The 12,976-nt window shown below is 39.0% G+C and overlaps 1 protein-coding gene across 5 annotated transcripts in view; it reads left to right on the top strand.

The window, feature by feature from the left end:
* Positions 1 to 12,976, top strand: part of LIMS1 (LIM zinc finger domain containing 1) — an 85,355-nt gene that overhangs the window by 52,046 nt on the left and 20,333 nt on the right. For 2 of the 5 annotated variants that reach the window (XM_054973866.1, XM_054973865.1), the window contains exon 1: positions 6,983 to 7,305. The exons of the other annotated variants lie outside the window; for them this stretch is intronic. In XM_054973866.1, coding sequence (XP_054829841.1) covers positions 7,127 to 7,305 — 179 coding nt within the window. In that variant the 5' untranslated portion in view covers positions 6,983 to 7,126. Of the gene's footprint in view, positions 1 to 6,982; positions 7,306 to 12,976 lie in introns of those variants that run through there. 5 annotated transcript variants of the gene reach the window in all.

Genomic DNA, 12,976 nt, shown 5'->3' with positions numbered 1-12,976 from the left:
AATGAGACATTGTGAGGTGGGAACCATTTGATTACAACTTATTTATCTCTTCTGCTACATGTAGCTAGAACATTTCATGGGGGAACAGGGAGGCTGATGGGGTGTCAACCTGTCCATCTTGGGCTTGGCATGAAGAAGCTTTTGAGTTCAAGAGTGGAAAAAGTGTATGGCAACCTGCTAGAATGTTCCAGTATTGCCTCTCTGGGAGCAACTCTGTGCCAGGTTTAAATTTTGAATAGTATCCATTACAGTCAATTGGCTGAGGCTCAAGTGTTGTACTCAGTACTGCAAACAATTTTCCAAGGGCTGTTTGCTTCACCTTACTGATCCCCCTCCCTTCCCAAAGAATGAGTACAGTGGAGTTTCTCAAAGCCAGTCAGTCACTCCACAGCTGCAAAATATGACACAACTCACTCTGTGTGGTTAGAAGTGGTTCTAAAGCTGCAGTCCAGATTTGAGCTCATCTGTGGTGCACGTGAATTCATACATTCATTCTGGGGTACTTCTGTAAGTGTACAGCCGAGGAGTAGAACCCTATTAAAGTATCTTACAGTCTCCCAGAGGGTCTGATTACTCTAAGAAGCCTAATGTGTATGATCTTCATCTTGCTTTTTTGAGGAGGAAAAAACCCACAGAGACCATGCTTCCCATGTGTTTATGCTGGTGATCAGGTGTTCAGGTTGATTATTACAGGCTTAGGCAACAGAGATATCAATGAACAGGAGATTCGGTGGCAGCGTAGCAAGGGAAACAATTTAGTGGAGATGTCAGCTGCAGAGAGAACTCGTGCGGATCAGCCTCTGTTCTTCAGTTTTTTCATGCCCAGGGCCCACCTGTTAATCCTGGCATGCAACATGTACCTATATTAACAGTTCCTGCTGAACTTTTAATATAGAGCTTTTTAAAAAAGCTGTCAACAACTTGAAGTGTCAAAAAAATCAGGACAAGTGAGAAAGCTCTGGTGTGTATCAGTGCATTAATACTGTAACAGTGAAATCCTAAGAAGAATTATTGCAGTCTAAACCCATTGAAATCAAGTTACTCCAGTCTAAGCCCATTGAAGTCAATGGGGTAACTGGAGTGGCTCTGCTTAGAATTTCACTGTAAGTTTTACACTTCTTGTCCCTACTGTCCTTGAAAGTGTTTGTTTAGTAAACCCTCTTAATTCCTTCAGCAGCTATTAAAATCTGTTATCAGCCTTCCAGTTATCTCAGCTAGTCTGTGAACATAATGTTCTTCTGAACAGCGAGTTTTCCAGCTATTGACTTCACTTTGTTTAGGCCTTTTCAATGGTGTGTCTCTGTGTGTGTTTCCTTTGGAATAACCAACAAGGTTTTAAAGCACAATGAAAACTCTTCGTCTATTTTATAGAGAAATCTGTGCTAATCTAGTTCATCTTTGCTAATAATACAAGGAGCAGTGAGATAAGATTATACCTAAATTCTGTTGTTGGATGAATGTGGACATAATTTGCAACAATGCTACTGAATCTTAAGCCTGGAATCTGTTTCTAATACCAGGACTTGGATCTAGAATATGTTAAAGTAATAACACAAAGAATTCTTTGCTTGGCACATGCCACAGTTTTCTTACACCCCTATCCACAATTTAGGAATAATCCTAAACAGGTCTACCTGCTTAGGTCTATTCAATGGGGCTTACTCCCAGACAAGTGTATTTAGGATTGTATTGTAGTTGCTCTTATCCAGGCACGCTCAGGTTGTAACACATTTAATCTTAGAATTTAAGGATTGAATAAATTTTTATTTATAGGGTTGTTGTTTTCATTTATATCCTGCTTTTCTTCCCAAAGGTGCCCAAAGAGGCTTTGTGGGTTTGTTGTAAAGATGATGACAAGACAATCTGTGTGAAGCACTTTGAACTCTCAAAGTGCTATATAAATGCTAAGCATTAGTAACTGGTATTAAAGATAAGGAGACAAAGTGCCAAGGTACTCATAGAGATTTACCTCCATCTCCCCCAAACAGATTGGTACGGGAAGAATGTCAGCTGAGATTTATTTGGGCCAGGTTGTGCTTGGGATGAAGCAATTATACGATTGCTTTACTTGGAGCAAAACTTGAAACTACATTTGACTGCAGGCCAGTCTTTGCCAGTGGATTGATGTGCAAGCTACGCTCATGGTGCAATGGTCGTTGCTGGCCTAGGCAGGCTTGTATCACTTATTTCAGCTTACCTTATGACCTACATGTTCAGCTGCTTCCTAATAGAGTAGTCCAGTGCAAGACAGGTGGAGGATTGCATTTTAATGGGAAATGGGAAAAAAGTCCTTGATATAGTCCTCATTCCTTTATTTCATGCTCACAGACGAACAGGTCATAAACAGACAGGTTCAGTAATTCAAAATACAGAATGATACAATTCAATAAAATGGTTGACCAAATATCCGGAATGCTAAATACAAGGTATAAAATATGTCGTTAGGAGAAAAAATCATTAAAAACCATAGATAAAAATTTTGCCACAGCAAGTTACACTCGGGTCAGTATCAGATAAAAGTTTCCTTGATATAGAAAACCTACACATCAGGGAATTTAGAATCCGCCTGTCTCAATATCTGCTTATTTTCTGCATGCAGGACATTTTGATGTGTGGATTTGGGGTGTTAGACCAGGATTTGGGAATCCCAGGTTCAAATCCCCACTCTGCTATGGAAACTCATGGGGTGACATTGGGCCAGTTACTCACTTTCAGTCTAAACTACCTTTCAAGGTTGTTGTGAGGGGAAAATGGAGGAGAGGAGAACAATGTAAGCTGCTTTGGGTCCCCACTGGGGAGAAGGGCGGGGTATATGTAAAGTAAGATTTTAAAAATGCAGTCCCCATCCTGAATTATAGTCCAGGGAGAATTCTGCTATAGGAGGCTGATGAATGTGTCAGTCAGCTGCTGGTTTGATTGGAATCCACACATGAAGTAACTCAAAATGGTTTACTTCTTCACAGTCTCCATTTTCCCCCCAGATAGGTCACAGGTGCAGAATTCTAGACAGCACTCTTTTGTTTTTTGTTCAGAAGCTGTCTTTGAGGACTGATGGCTAAGGTTCTCTTTTCACCATCCAACATATAGCGAAGCACTTCGGTGTAGGAAAAGACACATACGTTATATATATATTTAGTCATGTGAGTCAAGCACCACTGGTTTGCCATGTATGCATGCAACATGCAATCTCTCTCCATATTAATTATAAATAAGGTATCTCTTTGAAGATTTTGATGCATACTTGTCATGTCTGTACCCCATCCATGCCTCTACTTAATGCTGACCTGTTGTTCCTGAACCAATGTTTCATGCAATAACCTGATGTCATATTGCCAATGCCACAACTGTTTCTTTTCCAATGTTTCATGCTGTAACTTGATGCCATATTGTCAATGCCATAACTGTTTCTTTCACAGGCTTCTTTCACATGTGCCTTATCTAACGGACTGTAGCAACCTTCAGTGCTTCTGACCTTGTATACTGCTCACTCCCATGCGCTGCTATGTCTCAACTTTGATCGCTTGCTTTCTCGGTGTCTTGACTTGATAGTACAAATATGTGAGGCGTTCTCAGGATGAGTTCGCGCCAAAAGTTCTGTTTTACTGTTGGGAGGGGGAAGGAGCAAACGTGTGTGTTAAGAGGAGGGATTTTCCCACAGGCTACCATTCCTGTCAACCTGTTCTTGCTGCTTAGATGCTTACCTTGCTTCTGAGTAATTCTATGGACGTATCTATGGAAATGATCTGATTTCTGAATAAAGCCATTTAACCAAGAGCTTGGATTTCTTGCTGCAATGGTACAGGGATCTATCTGCCATAGCCTGTCATCCATAGCCTGATAATACTGGAAAATTCAGTGAACCGTTGATAGCCAGTGCTTAATATATTTTCAGCTGAATGAAGCAGACAACATTGATATTGTGTCTAAGAGAATCTTTTCTGTACTAAAACAACATTTTAAAGGAAGTGGTTGAAACCTTGACATTGTAATGTCACTAACAGGAGGTGATTTTTTTTTTTAATAAAGGAAAGCTAAATTTACAGTAGAATGGAAATGGTTCTTTGATCCTTCTTTTTATGTAAACAACAATGTATTCAATTAAAATAAATTCTGTAATCCTCTTAATACAAATGTGAACATATCTGTTTACTTAGGAAGGGACTCTCATACTACTTACTAAAGAAATCAACATTAGCTCCACCACCTTAGCTGAAGGTCAGGCTTCAGTCTGGTATCTGCGATGGAGACGTTGCTATAATAAGAATGCAGTTTAGAGCCAGAAAGTCTGGCGTTGACGGTTCTCCCAGCCGTATAAGGAACTTCATGGACACACGAGAAGTCTTTCATCGCAAGCTGGACGTTTGGTCTGGTCAGGGTATTAATTTTAGCTATTGGATGAACTGTTCAAATCGTATTCGTGCTTATAAACCAGGAGTGGTAGTTGGTTTAGTCAGCTGGATCAGAGTTACTCTTGATGCAATTTCTTAAATGTGTTGCTGTGAATTGTTCATTGCAATGTGTGTCCCCTTGTGGGACTGTTACTTAAGGGTCACAAAGCTGCTCATTACAATGGAAAATACTTTCACAGAGTGTAAGCCAATTTTACTACAACGTAAGCCCAGCCTAGTGCACTGAAACTAATTGTTGCAAATCCCATATGCACATACTCCACAACTGGTATTCTGGATCTCAAATCTTGTACATCTTGCAAGGCAAAAAGTGTGTTCTGTTGCAAACTTCAGCATTCCTCAGGAAAATATTACTGCAATTTGGGTGTTGCAATACATCCAAGTTGCAATCATATTTTATTAGACCAGTTTGGTGTAGTGATTAAGAGCGATGGGACTCTAAACTGGAGAACCAGGTTTGATTCCCCACTCCTCCGCTTGAAGGAGGAGTCAGTCACAGCTCTCCCAGAGCGCTCTCAGCCCCACTCACCTCATGGGGTGAGTGTTGTGGGGATAACAATGACATACTTTGTAAACTACTCAGAGTGGGTGTTAAGTTGTCCTGAAGGGTGGTATATAAATCGAATGTTATTATTATTATTAACTTAAAGTGTCTTCAAAAGTTGAAGTTGGTATTTTTTAAGACTGCAGAATAGGAACAGAGATGGCATGTTAGGTCAAGTTCCTGGTTCATCAGTCACTCGTTTCCCCTCTGTTGTTATCCGAGGGCCTTGGACCAATAGACACAGGATTGCCCTGGCTTATCCTCACAAGAACCCTGAGGGACCGTGACAAGCCGTAAGTCTTCACAACTGGGCACGGATAGATCTCCCCTATTCAAGTCTACCTTTCTATCCACTATTCTGCCCTGTCTCATGAACACATGTTCAAAAAGAGTAAATCCCACTGAAGTAATCTGGAGAAATTCCAAGTAAGCGTGCTTACGTTTGCAGACTTAATTTCCATCAGTGAAGTTTTGTGCCATGTAGAAGCCTTATAAACCTACTTGCCTACTTTAGTTGCGGCAAAGAAGTAGTCTCCCTCCAAGAAACCAAAATGGAAATTTTAGGCTGCTTTTATCTTTCTCAGTGTAAATATACCCCAAATAGCTTATAGTTATGTGTGAGCTGGTGGCCTGAGTTGCTATCAGCTTTCAAGGACAAATTTACAGGATGGCTAAATTTTAAACGGTCATCCCTTTTCATATCTGTTGTCTTTTGTGGAATTGAGACCTTTATAATTGCTCGTTCAGTAACTATTTAAACAAAATTAAAGTGCTTCTTTTGATACATTTGTGTGGCAAAAGCACAGTGGAAATGGAATGTTGGAAAATCGGTTTCTCTTTTACCTGTTCTGAATTTGGGGATTTGAACCCGGGTCTCCCAGATCCTAATCCCTCCCTCTGAGCTGAAGGAGGGCGTGTGAGAATATAAAGTCAGAAATGTGGCACTTCTGTAGGATTTCATTCTTCATATGCTTCAGCAATACTCAGATTGCAGGTTTAGCCCACCCATTCACTAGGCAGCTTTAGGTAAAACACTGTCTCTCAGACAAAGTACCATATAAGTAATATTGCGAGCCTATCTTACAGGGTTGTTGTAGGGATTTCTGGTGTTTAAGTAACACCATCAGTGTAAACAAGATCTGAGATGTGAAGCTGTTCAGTAATGAGGAAAAGAGCTATAAGAAATGTTATTGTTATGGTTTCATCTCCGTACCTGAAAAAGCATCCAGGGAATGATGGACCTTGTGCTTCCTTTAGCATAATCCTCAGCACAGTCACGCCCTTCTGAGTCCTTTGACTTCAGTGGACTTAGAGGGGCGTAATGGCACTGGGTAGGCTGCAGTTGTGGGAATAAACTCCTTCAAATAGACCTAAGTAAGAATCCTAAGTAGGGTTGATCTCTAACATACCTAACAATATGGCTGCTGGAGTACTGAGACAGAATAGCAGCTACAGAGATGTATCTTCTCTAGCGTCAACAGGATGCCTAATGTTCATCAGAAAACTCCCAAGTGTGTGATCTAGAAAGGCATTTGGGGAGCATGTAGGGTTGGATCCTGCTAGTTCTGTGTTAGCACAATTCCCCTCCACTGCAGTGCCCCATCTCATGTAGCACTTTTGTACCCCTAATACCCATGTAGCCTTTTCCGGGGCCACAATGGAATTCTGGAGAAATGTGGGGGTACAGTTGAATACTGCATGGGGAAATCTCATAGAATTACAGCCCATTATTATTTTTATATATAGTCGTTTTACATTCTTCTTTTAATAACCTGTGCCTGATTACTGTGGGTATTTCCTTGTTATCTTTACAAAGCCATTAACGTTGATGAAAAAAATAACATGGGAGTAAATTTTTCCACATTAAACTGCTGATGACAGTTAGTATGCCCTACTCTGCATTTGTCCATTGCCTCAGCGGAACTCTGACTAGCAGCAGTAGATATCGGAGATCACGTGTTCCGCCCAAGTTGGCGGTGCCAGCTTGCTAGGGAATGTGTTTCTGTGCTTCCAGTGAATCTCTTCTCAACTTCACTGGGACATTCAAAGTGCTCTGTAGCTGAACTTGAAGTTCTGGACACAGCCTGTGGATTGTTTTTTCTCCTGTTTCCCTTCTGTGGCTTTCTACAGAGGTTTTTGCAGCCATCTGTTTTTAAGCAGTATCAAATTAAGTATGGAATTCCAAAGCCGGGGGCGCTCCTATGTCATTCCAGAGAATGAAGAAATCTCGCATCCTTCTCAGACTGTGCACAATGACCATGGAAATGAAGGCGAGAGAGCAGTGTCAAAACTGCAACGTAGGCACAGTGACATAAAAGTATACAAAGAGATATGTGACTTTTATGCACGATTGTAAGTTCACTTTTGTCAGAGCTGGTTTATTACTTTGGATGCTTAGATTAATCTAGGGGAATTTTGGTTGCTAGAAGTTGATTGTGATTTGTAGATTAAAAAGATGCTGTGGAGTTAATCTTAATTTTTGTTTGTTTGTAGTGCAATACCCATTCAGGTCATAGAACAGAATATGTTCTTAAAGGGATTTCCAGTGGGTTTGGACAGCTGTCTTCACAGAGAAACTGGCAACAGCTCTACTTCACATTTTAAGAATAATGAGGATAGCCTCATTTTTCACATGCTGATGGAGTCTCAGTCATCCATGTGGCTTAACCACATAGAAGAAAAACATTAACGCATTAATATTGAAGATTTATTTTCCCCCACAGAAAAATCAGCTTATGCACTGATCAAAGACTCCTTGACATCAAGATTCAGAATCTTAAAGAGTTTTGTAAAAGGCAGATGCTCACCCCTGGGTTTGGGGTTTTTACCCCATGGGTATAGGGCAGAGTATCTTACCTGTTTAATGGCCCCACATTATTGCAGAGCTTATTCATTAGCTCGGTTTAATGTGCTACCTTCTGCGAAACTTTATGGGAGATTTCATAAAACGCCATATGTGAACAGGTTATGCGCTTGTGCTTGGTGAGACATAGAAACTCTGGAACATGTTTTCCTGTATTGTACTAATTATTGTGATATACGCCCCACACTTATTGTTCCGTTGCTGAGAGAGCAACTAAGGAAATCTGATAAATGTAAAATTATTTTCCTATTGGCTACTTAGAACCAAAAGGTGATCGAAACTGTAGCTAAATTTTTGTATCTTGCATCTATGAGGCGAGTTAGACCGAGTTTTGACTGCATGGAGTGTTTTTGTCATTAATATGGATATAATGCCAATAAAGATTACTGCTCTGCTAAATCCTACTTCACATTGAAAACTGAAAAAATATGTTGTTTTGTGGTGTAGAAGGCAGCTTAATGTACTGAGTTTTACCAGTGTTAACTTTTGCAGGCATCCTTAATTTCATCTGCTGAAATGTGAAATTAAATGCTATGCAGCCCAATCATAGCCAGGTTTACACAGAAGTAAGCCCCATTGTTATAAATGGGACTTATTCTTAACTACAGCAAAGTAAATAGCCCAGTTTAGCCTGAGCTTATCAGCACTGGGAAGCTAAGCAGTCGATCACAGTTAGTACTTGGATGGGAGACCTCCAAGGAAGACTTGGGTTGCTATGCAGAGGAAGGCAATGAAAAAAACCCCTCTGCTAATCTCTTGCGTTGAACATGGGATTGCCATGAGTTGGTTGTGACTTGATAGAGTGTAGATTTGGGACATGCAAATCAATAATGTCATTTTAAGGTTGATTTTTAAGACATTCTGTTGCATCATATGAGGACTTTAGGAGCCCGATGTCAACTGATATAATGTTACATGTCTTAAAAGTTTTCTAGTACAATTCTAAGCAGAGATGCCTCCTCCTAAGCCCGTTGAAGTGAATGCACTTTGAAGGATGTAACTGTGTTTAAGATTACCCTGCTAAGGACATGGCCTTGGGAATTTCAGGGAAGCATGCCAATGGTTGTATATAAGCAAATGTCACTACAGTTATGTACAGCAGTGGTGCTAAATGTAAATATTGCAGCTGCTTGGATTGCAGCCACCATCATGTGAATATCCCATTGCAGAATATTGTGTGCTGCATTTTCCCAGGAAGTGCAGCAATCACTCTAGATTGTTTTTTTTTTTTTTTTGAAAAATTTTTATTGGGTTAGAACATTTTTATTTTTACATTACAGTCAATTTTCCCCTAGTTTTTCGTTTCTAACCCCCTCCCTTTCCCCCCCTTTTGTTGACTTCCAACAGCTTTCCCACCCTCTGTCCCTTTTCCCTTACTTCTATTAAATTCCTCTGTCTAAAACAGATATACATTCTCCATTATATTAAGCAGTACATCTTTAACTCCTTTACTTATTATACACCCAAACTATACGTCTTTAGATAAACAATTTATCCCGTTTTCCAGTTTTGAATATTTCTATATAAACCTATATATCATAAACCATAAAAATTTCCCACATTTAAATCAAACAATTTGATTTGTTCTCTATATATTGCTCATTTCAACTTTTTATGGTAATTCTATATAACTCCTCGCATAATCAATCAATTTAACTCTTCTGTACATTCAGTTTGGTGCATATAATTCTTATCAAAGAAAGAAAATATTATTATTTACTCAATCCTCATGTTTAAACCTTATCATTAATTATTCTCTATCAATGTTCTATCAGTTAACCTATACATATCTATATATATCTCAATCAGTTAATCTAACTGCTTATAAATTCACATTTCTCTTCCACCCCCGGTAAAGTCACCCCTCTCTTTTATACTTTTATTATACTTCAGTAGTTCTCAAACTGCCACAGTTTTCCTCCCACCTCCCATTTCTTCTCCAGATATTGTTTCAGCTTCTCCCAATCTGTGTTAAACTGCCCTGAGTCCAGATCTCTCAGTTTTCTTGTCATCTTGTCCATTTCAGCCATATACAGCAATTTGTAAATCCAATCTTCAATAGTTGGCACTTCTTGTACTTTCCATTTCTGCGCGTACAAAAGTCTAGCTGCTGCAGTCATATAAAAAATCAACGTCCTATGATGGGCTGGAATTCCCTCCATTCCCAAGTTTAGCAGCAGGAGTTCTGGGTTCTTATTTATTTGAAACTGTAAAATTTCACTCATTTCTCTTATTATTTCCCCCCAGAACTGCCTAGCTACCTCACACGACCACCACATGTGATAGAGGGAGCCCTCATGTTTCTTACATTTCCAGCATTTATTAGAAGTATTCAAGTTCCCTAGCGCAATCTTCTTTGGTGTCATGTACCAACGATAGATCATTTTGAAAATGTTCTCTTTAATATTAATGCATGTCGTTGTCTTCATTGTAGTTTTCCACAAGTATTCCCATGCCTCCATTGTTATTTCTTTATTGAAATTTATAGCCCATTTCACCATCTGTGTTTTAACTATCTCATCCTCAGTATACCATTTCAACAGTACTTGGTATACCTTGGATATTCTTTTCTTGTCTTCTTTAAGAAGGGTCTGCTCTAGTTCCGAGTTCTCTGTTCGTATGCCCCCTTTTGCAAAGTCCGAGTTGTATAAGTCTCTGATCTGTCTATACTGGAACCAATCATAATTAGGTGATAGTTCCTCTTGCGTCTTTATTCTAAGTTTAGATACTTCAATCTTAGTTATTTCTTTGTACGTTAAACATTGTTGTTCATTATCCACAGCTCTCGGATCTATCACCTCATATGGAACCACCCACAAGGGGGTTCCCTCTTGTAGGTAAGTTCTGTACTTCTTCCAGATTGTATATAGACTTCTCCTTACAAAATGATGCAGGAACATCGAGTTGACCTTTACTTTGTCATGCCATAGGTATGCGTGCCATCCAAAAATTTTTTTATATCCCTCTAGGGCTAATAGTTTCTTATTCTTTAATGTCATCCAGTCTTTTAGCCAAACTAGGCAGATTGCATCATGGTAAAGTCTCAGATTGGGCAGTTGCATTCCGCCTCTCTCCTTTGCGTCTTGTAGAACTTTTACTTTCACTCGAGGCTTCTTGCCTGCCCAAACAAAATCTGATATTTTCCTCTGCCATTTTTCAAATTGTTTAGAGTCTCTGATGATTGGTATTGTCTGTAACAAAAACATTACTCTTGGTAACACATTCATCTTAACTGCTGCAATCCTGCCCAACCATGACAAATTCAGTCTATTCCATTTGATCAAATCTCTCTCTATCTGAGTCCATAATTTTTCATAGTTGTTCTTGAACAAATCTATATTTTTTGCAGTCAGCTCAACTCCCAAATATTTCACCTTACTAGTTACTTCACAGTCCGTTGTTTCCATTAACAATTGTTGTTTCTGCTTAGTCATGTTTTTACATAGTATCTTTGACTTCTTTTTATTAATGAAGAAACCTGCCAAGTCACCAAACTCCTTGATCTTATCTATCACTTTTGGCATGTTCTCCAATGGATCTTCTACAATTAACATTATGTCATCTGCAAATGCTCTGACCTTGTATGAATAGTCCTTTATTTTTATTCCTCGTATTTCCTCGTCTTGTCGTATTTGTATCATCAGAATCTCCAATACTAATATGAACAATAATGGAGATAACGGGCAACCTTGTCTTGTTCCTTTACTAATCGTCAATTTCTTGGTCAGTTCATCATTCACTACAATTGCTGCAGTCTGGTCCCTATATATTTCTTTAATTGCTCTGATGAATCTTTCTCCCAATTGTAGCTTTTCCATAGTGGCAAACAAAAAATCCCAGTTTAAATTGTCAAACGCTTTTTCAGCGTCTACAAAGAAGAAACCAACCTCTTTATCGCAACGCTTGTCATAGTATTCAATAGCATTAATCACTGTCCTTAAATTGTCTCTTATTTGTCTGTCCGGCAAAAAACCTGCTTGTTCTTCCTCTATAACTTCCGAGAGCCACCCCTTCAGTCTCTCCGCCAATATCTTTGCAAAAATTTTATAATCATTGTTAAGTAATGATATAGGCCTGTAATTTTTCACACTAGTCAGATCTTGGCCCTCTTTTGGGATCAATGATATATTCGCTTCGCTCCAAGTGTCTGGAATTCTTTGATCCCTAAAAACTCCGTTCATCACCTCTTTTAGGAATGGTGCCAGTTCATTGGCCATTGTCTTATAAAATTTAGCCGTAAGTCCATCTGGCCCTGGCGCCTTTCCTAGATTTGCGGATTGTATTGCCATATTTATTTCCTCATCAGTTACTTCACTGTTCAGCTTATTTCTCCAAGCTTCCGAGATCTCTGGAAGTTTGGTTTTCTCCAAATATGATGCTATTGATTCTTTGTTTACTTCTTTTTTATTATACAGCTTAGCGTAAAATTTATAAAAGGCTCTGCTAATGGTAGTCTGCTCCAAATACGTTTTGTTTTCTTCACAAATTTTATTTATTATTTTCTTTTCCCTTTTCTTCTTTAATTGCCATGCCAAATATTTCCCAGGTTTATTAGCACCCTCAAAAGCTTTTTGATTCAGTCTTTTAAGGTTCCACTCCAATTCTTTATTACTCATTGCTGTTAACTGTTCTTGAAGAATTTTGATTTCCTGATGTATTTTCTTTTTCCCTGGTCTCTTTTTTAACTGTACTTCTTTGGCCTTTATTTTCTCCTCAATCTCTTGTCTTTTCTCCTCTTTCTTTTTCCTTGCTCTACCATTTAAGTCCATTAGTATGCCCCTTACAACCGCCTTATACGCGTCCCAAACTTTACTGGTTGGTACTTCTTTATTCACGTTGTATTGTATAAAAAACTTAGTCTCTCTTCTCAATGTTTCCATATTCTCACTTTCCTGTAACAAGTCCTCATTTATTCTCCAGGCTTTCCTTTTTCTCCTTTTTCCAAATTTCCACATAATTGGGTTGTGATCTGAGCCTACCATCGGCATTATTTCTACCTCTTTAGTCCATAACGCTAAGTCCTTTGAGGCCCAGATCATATCAATTCTTGATAATGTAAGATGCCTTGCAGAATAAAAAGTAAACTGTCTGGTTTTAGGATATTCTCTCCTCCATACGTCTTCGAGAGTCTCTTGTTGAATCAACTCAAAAAAAAGCTTT

Source organism: Eublepharis macularius, chromosome 3 (assembly GCF_028583425.1).
Source record: "Eublepharis macularius isolate TG4126 chromosome 3, MPM_Emac_v1.0, whole genome shotgun sequence".
Lineage (NCBI taxonomy): Eukaryota > Metazoa > Chordata > Lepidosauria > Squamata > Eublepharidae > Eublepharis > Eublepharis macularius.
Note: the sequence above shows the minus strand (reverse complement) of the source record. Positions and strands in the feature narration are given on the sequence as shown.